Source organism: Rhincodon typus, chromosome 19 (genome assembly GCF_021869965.1).
Source record: "Rhincodon typus isolate 14 chromosome 19, sRhiTyp1.1, whole genome shotgun sequence".
NCBI lineage: Eukaryota > Metazoa > Chordata > Chondrichthyes > Orectolobiformes > Rhincodontidae > Rhincodon > Rhincodon typus.
The window spans coordinates 47,790,454-47,804,041 of NC_063350.1; the positions used below are offsets into that span (position 1 = coordinate 47,790,454).

Genomic DNA, 13,588 nt, shown 5'->3' on the forward strand with positions numbered 1-13,588 from the left:
GTTGTAGGTTTAAAGTGAAAGATTTAAAAGGGACCTAAGGGGCAATTTTCTCATGCAGAGGGTAGTGCATGTATGAAATGAGCTGCCAGAGGTAGTGGTGGAAACTGATACAATTACAGCATTTAAAAGGAATCTGGATAGATTAGTGCAGGAACAGGACAGGTTTAGAGGGACATGGACCAAATGGGACTAGAATAACTTAGGATATCTGGTTAGCATGCACAAGTTGGACTGAAGGGTCTGTTTCCATGTTGAAAAGCTCTATGACTCTATGCCTCTACTAACAACACAATGTACCTTCCAAACACCAAACTGACAGAGGACTAGTATTTGATCTCGTTTATTTGTGCACTCCTGCAGAAAGCATCTAGGTTAAGAACTCTTGACTAATTTTCAAATCCATTCACAAGTTCCAAAAACAAGCAAGTTACCCATTAGTCGATGACTGGCACACAACTGGAAAAAGGAGAAATTTTGTTGCATGAGTCTCCTTGATCTCTTTTCTCCATTCCTGCACTAACACTAAGTAAGGTGAGATGCTGTGCTATCTTTGTGGGATGGGCAATTAATCCAAAAGTCAGGTCTTCCAAAGTATTCAGCTATTGGACTGAACCATGCAAGCAATCTCACCGCCACAACGGAGCTTCATACAGAAATCTCAATTCCAAGAAAGTGATCTTCTCTCACCTGTGCCCCTGCTTTTCTCATGTTTAGACCCAGTGCTTAAAGCCGGTCTAAAATTGTAGTCTCCAAGAGTATGCAGTTTCTTTCAAGTTGCAACCTATGCAGTTTCTTTCAAGTTGCAACCTATATTTATCAAGGTTATTTAGAGTTGCTAATCAGTGTCTATGTACAGGTACAAATTTGCAGAGGTTACGCTTCTGTTCCTTTCAATCACACAGATGATCATGAAAACAATAAGACAGCATGGAATCTTAACTCAAAAAACAGAACCAACTGCCAAAGTAATTTTTTCCATTATTTCACACAATGGCACTGCTGCTTAGAAGAGGACTTGTTTCCCAATTCAAAGCACCCTCAAGGTGTTGCTAAACAGCCTTGTCCAACTTTTGCAGTTCAAATGATGCACGTACACTCACCGCAGCCAGGGTCAGAGTGCCAAGATTTTGACTCAGTGATAGTAAAGAAACAGTGATTTAACTCCAAATCAGGATGGTGCATGGCTCAGAGGAACAGCAGATTTTGCACCTTGGCATTTGGTGCCCTATCATTCTAAGGAATAGCCATTGTGGGTTTGGAAGTTGCTTTTGAAGAGGCTCAGGAAATTGTTGCAATGCACCTGGTATATGGGGGAGGGAACGACGGTTGAAAGTAGTAGATGGAGTGCCAAACAAGCAGGCTGCTTCATTCTGGACACAGTTTAAAGAATTTGTTTAAGCTGCACTTGTCCACGTAAGTGGGGAGTTCTGTCACACTCCAGACTTACATCTTGGAGACAGTGCACAGTATTACAGAAGTGGAGTTACATGCCCCAGAGTTCCTAACCTCATACCACAGTTTTTACATGGCCAGTCTAGTTCAATTGTTAAGCCCACGAACGATGATTGTGGGGGATATTCAGCAATGGTAATGCCTCTGGGAGATGGCTAGATTTCTCTTGTTACAGAGGATAAAGCTTGGCACTTGTGTGGTACAAATGGTACTTTCCAGTTCTCAGCTCAAGCAGTTGCAAGTATCTTTAAAAACACTACCATTGGATGGGGCATCATTGGCAATAATAGCACTTCTTGCCTATTTCATTTCCCTTCTACCGAGTTCCATGCTGGGCATTTCAGAGGATAATTAAAAAGAACCACACTGTTGTGGGTCTGGAGTCACACATTGACTAGACCAGGTAAAGACAACAGATTATCTTCACTAAAAGAACATTAGAGAACCCAATTAGTCTTTATAGCAAGATTACAGTCTTAAAACCAAAAATTGCTGGAAAAACTCAGCAAGTCTGGCAGTACCTGTGGAAAACACAGTTAACTTTTCAGGTCCAATGACCCTCCTTTAGAACAGCCTGTACCTAGGAAAAGGTTAGCACATATGCCAAAGAGGCTGTGGGGAGGGGGAAGGAGTAAATAAGGAGGTGGAGATGGAGCCCAGAGAGAGAAAGCAGTTGGGCAGACAAAGGACTGGGTAAAAGATCAACCTGGGAAAACGAATAGCTGCTAATGGGAACTGCTGGGGCTGACAACAGGTTGTTTGCTGCAGCAACCCATATGACGACAAGACCTGGATTTGGGTAAGGAGATGGGAGAAGGTGCTAATTCCTAAAATTACTGAACTTGATATTGAGTCCAGAAGATTGCAGGGCCCCCAAGTGGAAACTGAGATGTTGTTCTTCCAGCTTGCGCCGAGTTTGGTCACAGCACTGGAATAAACCTGAAAGATGATGCAGCCAGGGAACACAATGGTCTGTTCAAACGTCAGAAATCTCAGGTCATTTTTACAGCAAGAACATTTACTGCATTTGCTGCTCAAAAAGTTGTGTCCTCTACACTGGGGGGACAAAGCGGAGAATGGGCAACCACTTTGTACATAGAAGATATGTAGGTGTTCTGCAATCAGTTCCGGAGGGTCACTGGACTTGAAACTTTAACTGATTTCTCTCCACAGATGCTGCCAGACCTGCTGCATTCTTCAAGCAATCTGATTTGGTTTCTGATTTCCAGCATCCAGAATTATTAGGTTTAAGGTTACTGACTCTGAACTTTAAGTTCTAGGCACACATTACTGACTGCAATACACCACCACCACACTGGAATTGAAATTCAATTCCACCAGCCGTCATGATGACATTTATCCACACAGCATTAGAGTGTGCCTGTAGATTACTAGTCCACTAATGTTAGCGCTGCCATTCATACTACATGGTCTTGAACATGATACCGATTTTCTGAACGTCTGATCATATGATAAACAGACAGATCATTGTGATTGTTGGGAGATCAACTGTTTTATCAATCATCCTACTTTGTGTCAGAATGCTATTCAAACCCCACAATTTCCCATTGACTTTGTTTCGACTGGAGGTCCTTGGCACTAGACTTGGACATCTGGTGCCTTAAGTCTCCCCTCACCATGAGCATTCAGCTCTTTTGTCCCTACTTGGGCCAAGATGCAATCAGGTCAGGAATCAAATGGCCCTACCAAAACCCAAACTGAACACTAGCAAACAGATTACTGCTCAGTAAACACCAAGAACAGTACCCTCCATCACTCATGGTGCAGAATGGACTGATGTGCATTACCTGGTTAAGCAAATTTGAGCTGCATTTCGCATAGCAATATAGTTGGGCAATTTTTAAATTGGTTTTAGGAGTACTGTAACAGTTTAGTTAGAACTGCAGCTAGAGCAACTCGTCACTATTACTGCCCAAATGTTGACAGGACACCCTTGCTGTATCTAATTCCTTCAACTCAGTTTTTGCTGTCATATCGAGTGGTGCTGGGGAACTAGAAAGGATTTAAGAGTCTAATCCACCTGACACTTGAGTGAAAATGGTGCGAATATTTCAATCCAGCTTTCATACCGATAAGTTGGGTTCTCTCATCACTGAAGACTTGTACAGTCTCTTCCAATTAGTTGATTATTTATTCACCATTCTTGTGTATGAATGTGGCAATAGCTGAAAGCTTTAATCTCTCCTCTTGGTTACAGGATGCCCTGGCTGTGTTGCATGCTGCTTCTGCTGTTTAGCGAGTAGAACTGTGCTGTAATATCACCAGATTTGATATCATATTAAAAACATAGAGCACTGCTCCTGGCATGCTGTTTTGCACACGTTGTAAAGGCAGGGATGAATGCTGGTTCAATGAAGAGATGGATTTTCCAGACAAGTTTCAGCTCAGCGAAGCCATTGTACAGGAGCAGTTAAGGGTAAAAAAACTCACTGCTGTGAGCCTGAAGCCAAAAGTAGGCCACACCAAAGGATGGCAGAATTTCTTCCCTATAGGATTTTAGTGAACCAATAATAGTTTCACTGTCATCACTGCTTGCACCAGTATTTAATTGAATTAAATAATTTAGTTTGATTTGAATCCAAGTCCCTACTGTATTAGCCTAGACCTTTGACTTTCTAGTATAGTGACATTACTAATAAAATTACTGCCACACTGTATCAAAGAAACCCAATCACTGGGTCAGGAATTTTCACAAATCTCACTCTGTATGCGACAATTAACTCTTAAAAAAAAAAAAAAATTTGCCAGAAGTTTAAGAAGAAACTATGTGCTAACCAGCATAACATCATATTGGCTACAAATTGAGGAAACCTGAAATACTTTCAGCTGAAAAGTTTATAATGAAACAACTAGTTAAAAATCACATGCCTGAAGACGCCTGTTGGATTGTTGAACCAGCTTCTACAGTATTTCAAATTTCCTGACAGAACCCACCACATTTTTCACATGTAAAGTAGGCCTGGTTCAGGCAAAGTAGAATGTGAAGTATTAAAGGCAAAATTCCAAGACTCGTTAAGTGCATATTCAAATGCAGGATGAAAATCAAAGAACTTATAATCTTGGTACAAACAGATGAAGTTGTAACATGAAGCTCCTACCTCCCAAAGAATTTGCCAGGCCACAATAAAATAAAATTCATTCCATTCCTCACCATGGATCTCTGTTCATTACTTACCATCAACTTCACGAGGTGCTCTGGAATCCCATGGCTCCCGGAATCGTTCCATGTATGGTTCCTCCTTCCTTCGCAGTACATCGTCATAGCGATAATACCTATCATAGACTTCATCTCGTCTGCAACACACATGGTTCCAATGGTTACACATGCAATACAATGGGGGCTCGTAGGAAAAGTACTGCTGATTTATCTTTGATATTCTCTCATTCTTTAGTTTAACTCCTTTTCTGGTTATTGCCATACTCACATTTCACACCCTCAAACTGAATGTGAAACTTACAATACTTAATAGGAAGTAAGTTAATTCCATCTCACTGTACATTAGCACATACAAACAGCATGTTGCCTAATCAGTCCAAAGTGCATTGCTTGAGAAACTGCCCCAAAGGCCTTTTATGCACTACTCTTTCCTAATTTATTTGAAGATTAAATCAGTGTGCAGCACTTCCTTTGTTATACCTAAATGGGAACAGTGCAGGAGTAGGAAGATAAGACATGGTCAGTAATAAACTGGCTACAACTAGATGAGTATGAAATGACAGATGTAAAAATGGTGTGATTAGCCACGTCAAAAAATTGCATACGGGGCCATGAAGGAAGTTTACTCTTATCTCGGTCGCAACAACTCCACTGGTACATCACACAATTGAACTTCAGGGCATTTGATATAATTTCCAACAAAGCAGACCGATTTTTTGAATAAACATGCTCTCCTAGAATTTCATATTTATGCTAGCTGACAACCTTTTCAAAATAAATAGTGAACCCTGTCTCAAAAAGGAACGTTATACATAAATAATACAATCCCTGCTCCATGTATATCTCACTCCTCCATCACATGTTTCAAGTAAATTTTGGAAAAAATAAAGCCATAGTTCTTAGTCCCCACTATAAACTCTGTTCCTTAATACTAATTCCTGACTTCACGTTCAATCGGTGAACAACCTGTATGTCATATTTGATTCAAACAGTAAGCTTCCAACCCCATAGCTGCAAAGATCATGAAATCACCAATTTCCACCTCTAACCTGAAGTATAATCTGACTCTATCCTACTTAAGTTCATCCGAACCGGTGTTATTTCCGGTAGTCAAAAAGGTTAACACAACCCTGGCTGAATTCCCACGTTTAGACCAGCGGAGGCCATGTCAACCAAAACTGTTAGGGCTCTTATTCAGTTCTATTCATCACCCGGAGCCAGATTTGCCTATCTACTTCAGTTCAAAAGTTAAGGAATACCTCAACGTCCATCCTTACACTACCTTGGTTTCCATAAACTCAAATTACTCCAATGCCTCAATTCTCCACGATATTAGATCTCATCTAATTCCAGTCTCTTGAGCACCCCTATATTTTAATCACCCCACCATTGGTGGCTGTACTCTGTTACCTAGGTTGTCTGGATTTCAGTTTTTTGTTACTTCTCCATAACCCATATCTGACCCAAGTTAGTAGCCATTTATCCTAATATTTCCTGTAGCTCAAAACTGTCAAAATCTGCTTACCAACAGATCTGTGAAGAACCTGAGACAAATCATCTTCTGTACGTTATTTACAAAGAGAAATGGTTGTTGATGAGGAAATACAATATACAACACACAACACATTTTCAATATACTGAAAGCTGGTATCAGGAAACCACAGCAACTTTGCCTGGACAAAAATTATAAAACACCTTCAAACTTCAATTAAAGCTCAAAACCGAGAAAAAAACTGAAAGAATGGTGCAATACATGCATTTATACAGAATTTGATCATCCAATGTAATAGTTGTAAGTGGTTTTATATTGTAGTTAGTTGAGACAAGCCCTAAAAGCACTATGATAGGAACTGACATTGTTGTTTTGGCCACACTGATTTGAGGAGATTGCTGGATAATCCGTAACATCAAAATGGCCCACAACCATCAGGTGACTGCAATGGGACAGGCAGCAGGACATCTTTCACATTCTGTGTGCAGTCGTGTCATCAGCTATGCAGTCCAGGGAGTCGAGACAGAGGTCCGAGCCCCAGCAGGACAGAGGCTGTGAATGGACGTTGTTCCAGTAGAGAGTCAGTTTCCTTTCTTTACCTGGGAGTGAACGAAGGCTGGTGGGATGTTTGGGATGCTGGAGCAGCAATGGGAAAGAAGGGAAGGCGAACAGAAGGAAGGAGAAAAAGGTATGCTGCAAAGATAGATCAACTTCAAAATAAAATTTTAATTTTGTTACAACGGCTATTCTATTTACATTCTGAACGTCATCTTTAGAAAGACTGCTGCTTCCCAACATTTGAGAATAACATCAGCTTTCTACTCTTTTGGATGCCTCATAAGAAACTCTGTCTGAAATAGAACTGCTGCAGGACATAAAAAGAACAAAGTGGCACTTTAGATAATATATTAGAGCATTGTGCTTCAAGCTCTCAACTTCTGGTTTCAACAAAACAATCAACTGTCTTTAAAGCTGGATAGGAAAATCACACAAATGTTCTTTAAAGGAATAAAGTGATTTCACCCAATAATTGATCTTCTACACGTCAGTGTTACTTAGAAATTTACTTCAACTAAAGGAAGCCATCATCTTTCGAACTACATTCTAACACCATACACATTTAAATGAGTAAAGACTCGTTCATAACTTGTCTAATACCCGAAAAGTTCTGACAGGAGACTGCTACGCACCTACATTTTCATAACATAACTCAATTCTGGACATCCCTCATCTCATCTGCTCTCAAAACCCTGAACCATGCCTCCTTTTTATAAGCTTGACGACAGGAACGTCTCAACTATTCCCCACTACTTTATTGTCTACATAAACCCTATGCTCAACCATACCTACGCAGCCTGCATTTTAACTCACCCCAAACCATTTTTATTGATTACTAATGGCAATACCTTAATTCAAAATATTAATAAAATGTGCAGGGACCTTGAAAGTGCCTACAAAGCGTTTGCTGTCAAAATAGTTAATGTAAGTAAATGGGTACTATTTTTTCCCCCACTCTGTCCTTTGGTTGAGGCAGTTGCTGGTAAAACAAACATTTTTCCATTTCTCGAAAAAATTTTCAAGAGCTAAAGACTTTACAGATGTTCATGATGTACAGTACAGTCCATTGACTCCTTTCAGGTATCAGGTGACCTGAATCCTTAGGAAATTTTGCTCCAGTCTGAATGATACATTCCACAATGTAACTGACAAAACACAGGGGATTTGAAATTTTCACACTTACAGTCAGAGAATGGAAACTTTGGCCCAACTTATCCATGACGACCAGGTTTCCTAAACCAAACTAGGCCCATTCACCTGTGTTTGGCCATTATTCCTCCTATACGTCTCAATTCATTTTAAATTTTGTAATTGTACCCGCCTCTACCACTTCCTCTGGCAGCTTGTTCTGTATACTCACCACCTGTGGGAAGATGTTGTCCCTCAGGTCCCTTTTAAATCTTTTCCGTTACCTTTACACCCATGCCCTCTAGTTTTGGACACCCCTACCCTGTGGAAAAGACCTCGACTATTCATCTTATCTATACTCCTCACAATTTTATACACCTCTGTAAGGTGAGCCCTCATCCTCCTATGTTCCAGCCTCTCCTTATAACTCAAACCTTCCGGTCTCGGTAATATCCCTGTACATTTTTTTTTGCATTCTTTCCAGTTCAACTTCCTTCCTATAGTGGGGCAACCAGAATTGTATGCAGTACTCTAAACGTTGCCTCACCAATGTCTTGTACAGCCCTAACATGACAGAACTGCTGTTCTCAATGCTCTGGACAATGAAGGCAAGCATGCCAAACACCACCTTCATCACCCTGTTTACCCAGGACACCACTTTCAAGGAGCTATGTACCTGTAGCCTGTTTGAGAACACTCCCAAGGGCCCTACCATTCCTATTTTCTCATCCAAATTATTTATATAAAACAATGGGCCCAGCAGCAATCCTTGTGGCATACCACTGGTCGCAGGCCTCCAGTCTGAAAAGCAATCCTCTGCCACCACCCCGTCTCCTACCTTCAAGCCTATATCGTATCCAATAGTCTAGTTTTCCCTGGATCCCAGGTTCTAATGTTATTAACCAGTCTAACTGGGCAGAACCTTGTCAAAGGCCTTGCTAAAGTTTACGTATACAACATTTACTACTCTACCTTCATCTATCTCTAGGTCATCACTTCGAAGGACTCCAAACAAATTTGAGAGACCTGATTTCCCCCACACAAAGCCATACTGACTATCCCAAATTAGTCCTTGCCTTTTCAAATGCAAACAGATCCTGTCTCTCAGGATCCCCTCCAACAACTTACCCACCATTTATATTATGCTGAGCAGTCTTCAGTTGCCTGGCTTTTCCTTGCAGCCTTTCTTACATAATGGCACAACATTACCCATCTTCCAGCATCTCACCCGTAGCTGTCGATAATACAAATATCTCTGTTAGAGGTCCCACAACTTCTAACCCCAGCTTCCTGGTGTTCCCTACTTGTGCCAGCTTTACCCTCCCACTAATGGGAACATGTTGGCCCCGAACTTTCATACCTCACTTTTGGAAGTCTCTCACTTGCCAGACGTACCTTTACCTGGAAGCAGCTTGCCCCAGTTTAGAACTTTAATTCGTGGACCAGACCTATCCCTTTCCACTACTATTTTAAAACTAACAGAATTATTGTCATTGATCCCAAAGTGCTCACCCACTAACACCTTAATGACTTGCATTATTTCCCCAAGAGGAGGTTGAGTATTTCCCCTTGTCTAGTATGACCATCCGCATATTGACTAAGAAAGTTTTCCTCAACACACTTAATCTATTCCCTTAACACTGTGGCAGTCCCACTATGTTTGGAGGTTAAAATCCCCACTATTACATTCCTATTATTCTTACAGCTATCTGTGATCTCCCTACATATTTACTCCTTGATTTCCCACTGACTATTAGGGAGCCTATCACCCCTTTCTGATTTCTCAGTTCCACCCATATAGCCTCACAGGATATTCCTGAGGGATTGTCCAAAGCACTGCCATGATATTTTCCCTAATCAAAAATGCCAATTCATCTACATCCTGCCTCCCCTTCTATTGTTCCTATTGCATGTATACTCCAGAACATTGAGCTGCCAGTCCTGTCCCTCCCTCAGCCATGTTTCGTATTAGCCATGATATCCCAATCCCATGCTCCCATCCATGCAGAGTTCATCTGCCTTACCTGTCAAGCCTCTTGCACTGAAATAAATGCAGTTTAATTCAGTGTTCCTTCTTTCTCTGCCATGCTCTTGCCTGTCTTGTCAATTTAACTTGCTGTCTTTTAACTTTTGTATTTGCTGGTTTTCTCTTTTGTCTCACGACTATTTAGGCTGTCATCCCCCTGCCAGGCTAGTTTAAGCCCTGCTGAGTAGCTCTAGGCAATCTCCCCACCAGGACATTGGTCCCCGCCCAGTTCAGTACAATCCATCCTTTTTGTACAGGTGACCTCTGCCCCAGAAGGGATCCCAATGATCCATAAATATTACACACTGGCACCAGTTTGTATTGTCTACAAGCTGTACTAGTTTAGCAGTCTACCTAAAGATGATATTTTATTTCGCATCCTGAAACGCCAAGTACAACAAATAAAATTAAATGATACAAGTTAGATTCAGAAGACCAGTCTCTCTCCAGCCAGCAAAGCTAAAACTTGGATTGTTTTCTCCACTTACATGATATGACTTAAGCAGTTTTTTTATATAGTCATGTTCACTTGTGGCTGTAGGACATAAAATATCAAAAATTGATAAAATAAAATGGAGAACTTACAAGACACTCTGCCCAATGTTTCATAACAGATTCAAGTTACTTTAACTGACACTTTGGACAATCTTCTGATATTTGTAAATAGAGTCAGAGAATCATACAGCACAGAAACAGATTGTTGGTCCAACTCGTCCATACCAACCAGGTATCCTGAGTTAATCTCATTCCGTTTGCCAGCATTTGGCCATATCCTTCTAAACCCTTCCTATTTCTATACCCACCCAGGTGCCTTTTAAATGTTGTAATTGTACCAGCCTCCACCACTTCCTATGGCAGTTCACTCCATACATGCACCACCCTCTGTGTGAAAAAGTTGCCCCTTAGGTCCCTTTTAAATCTTTCACCTCCCACCTTAAACGTACATCCTCTAGTCCTGGACTCCCCTACCCTGGAAGGGGTATTCGTCCTATCCACGACGTTTATAAAATCATGAAGCTTTATAAGGTCACCCCTCAACATTCTATATTCCAGGGAGAATAGCTCCAGTCTATTCAGATTCTCTGTCAGTCAAACCCTCCACCCAGCAACATCCTTGTAAATTGAATGCAATATTGCAAAGAGGCCTAACCATTGCCCTGTACAGCCGCAACATGACATCCCAACTCCTATATTCAATGCACCAACCAATAAAGTGTGTCAAATGCTTTCACAATCCTTTCAACCTACGACTCCACCTTCAAGTAACTATGAACCTGCAGCCGAAGGTCTTTGTTCAGCAACACTCCCCAGGACCCTACCATTAAGTGTACGAGTCCTGCCCTGATTTGACTTGCCAAAATGGAACACGTCACATTTATCTAAATTAAACTATCCTCAGATCATCTGATCAAGGTCCTGTTGCACTCAAATAACCTTCTTCACTGCCCACTACACCAACTTTGATGTCATCCGCAACCTTATTAACCATTCCTGCTATACTCACATCCAACTCAGTTATATACATGACAAGAAGAATTGGACACAGCACCGATCCTTGCGGCGTACCGCTGGTTACAGGCCCCCAGTCTGAAAAACAACCCACCACAACCCTCTCTGTCTCCCACCTTCAAGCCAATTTTGTATCCAAATAGCTACCTCTCCCCGGATTCCACAGGATCTAACCTTGCTAACCTGTCTACCATGCAGAACCTTGTCAAATGCCTAGCAGAAGTCCATTTGGACAAATCGCCGCTGCTCTACCTTCAATATATTTGCAAATTTTACCTGTAGGTTGGGTCCCTAGGGTCTCTAGCATCCCTGTATCGATCAAATAGGGGATCCCTTGCATCACGTTCATCTCTGGTAGGTCTGAGTGGAGAGCGTTCACGTCTTACATCACGTTCATCACCAAAGGCAAATGGGTCTCTATTAAAATCAGATGAAACAATGTGTAAGTTACTATAGATGGTTTAAAACCCAGGATCTGGAAAGCCCGAATCTGAAAATCCGCAATGTCAAATGAGTAAGGGTACCCTTACTCATTAAGTTGGGAATGCTAGACACAGCAGAAATTTCCAAGTTTGAACCACTGTCTAATACCAAATATAAGACATTTAAATTCGGTAGTGTTTGCTCAAACTTATCCTATTTCCAGATATATAATACTACAGATTACATATTTGTAAACTAAGACTAAAATGGAGTCAATGTTTATTGATTGAAATTTACTGCAGCTTTTCTTTTAAAAAAGAATCGAACCAAGGAGTAGCCAATTGCTCAATTCATTTAAATGTCACACTAAATCTAACCTCTAACCCTTTCCATACCTCAGGAAGTGATGAAAACAAGGAGAAACAACTCAGGATGGGAAATTCAGATCCTTGACAGCATACAGATTTCCTAATATATGGTTACGCATGTTGAAAACTGTCTTTGAGAACTGTATCCTTTGACAATGGATAAAAAAGATTGGTCTGGAAACAACTGAAGTTTTAGACAACTAATGGTCTACTCTTACAATTCATAATAGCAGATCATTCAGCTGACACCCAGTGTCTTTATAACTGAAGAAACATGAAAAATGACAATACTTTAAAAAGCCACGGTTAGGTGAGCGCATTAAATCAAGGTCACTCCCATATCATCAATACATTGTTTCTTCTTTAAAATTTAATTTTTTTCTCCCCACTGAACCAATCAAAACAGAACTGTAGCCACTGCTTCCACACGCAATACAAATCCAGTTTAGCCTAACACTTTTTAATCGCCCAGCAGGAGCAGCAATTCAGATTCATCTATGTTAAACCGATTTTCCACAGACTGCACGAAGATGTTAATTTTTCTTTGGAGTCACTTTCTAATCGTAACTTCCAGCCACCTCCAAATTAAATATTTCACTAGTCAACTGTTACTTACCTTTAATTAAATATCTTAGATGAAAGAAACAATACAAATGAAAAAGAGGGGGAAAAAAGTGTTTGTACCTACAAAGAGAACGTGATGTTCACCAAGAATGTGACTCCGAAATCCACAAAACATCACACAAACACACAGAAGTGTCGAAAGAACTCCAACGCTGGTAGGATTGTTCAAACTGCTCCTTTCAAGAAAGTTTCACATGCCATGTTGTTGACTCCAGTAGCCAAGAATATTTGATGCTGGAGTCTACATACTATGACAAATGGGGCATGCAGGACAACACACCAGTGATAGTTCTACATTCTTCACGTAGAGAATAGACTTCAGCATTCCCAAATAGATCTGAGAATAAGATCTGTTTCAAGCCATACTGCACGATTGAAGTTTGATTCAGTTCATCTGAACTGAAGTTATTGATTTGGCATCAGCTTTTAATTTAATCGTCTTTTACGTCTTCATCACGGTCCCTGTCTCAAGAGGAAAGGAACAATGGAAGGATGTATCAGTGTGTACCACCAGGTTATCAAGGCCACAAGGTATCATTGCCAGCTTCACATCAGCCTCCTCCTCCCTTCATTCATTTACTGATACTTACCTCACTAGGATTAGAACACATTAATAAGCCCAATTATGAAAAGTGAATGGACGCAACAGCAAACGAGATGTGAGGTGATGAAAAACAAGCACACTGATAAGAATCACTGGGATGCATGACACATGGTCAATGCCCCAAAGAATACTTGGAAAATTCATTGCAAGTTGTAATTCAAAATGCATCAAATTTTATTTTGTATAAATGCTAAATTACATTGTTGATATACATAAGTATTAATGC

At 40.7% G+C, this 13,588-nt stretch overlaps 1 protein-coding gene across 4 annotated transcripts in view; it reads right to left on the reverse strand.

The window, feature by feature from the left end:
- The window catches only part of ncoa5 (nuclear receptor coactivator 5), a 37,383-nt gene that overhangs the window by 9,998 nt on the left and 13,797 nt on the right, over positions 1–13,588 (reverse strand). For all 4 annotated transcript variants that reach the window (XM_020511311.2, XM_048608616.1, XM_020511308.2 and 1 more), the window contains 2 exons: positions 11,620–11,760; positions 4,649–4,767 (listed from right to left, as the gene is read on the reverse strand). In XM_020511311.2, coding sequence (XP_020366900.1) covers positions 4,649–4,767; positions 11,620–11,760 — 260 coding nt within the window. The remainder of the gene's footprint in view (positions 1–4,648; positions 4,768–11,619; positions 11,761–13,588) is intronic.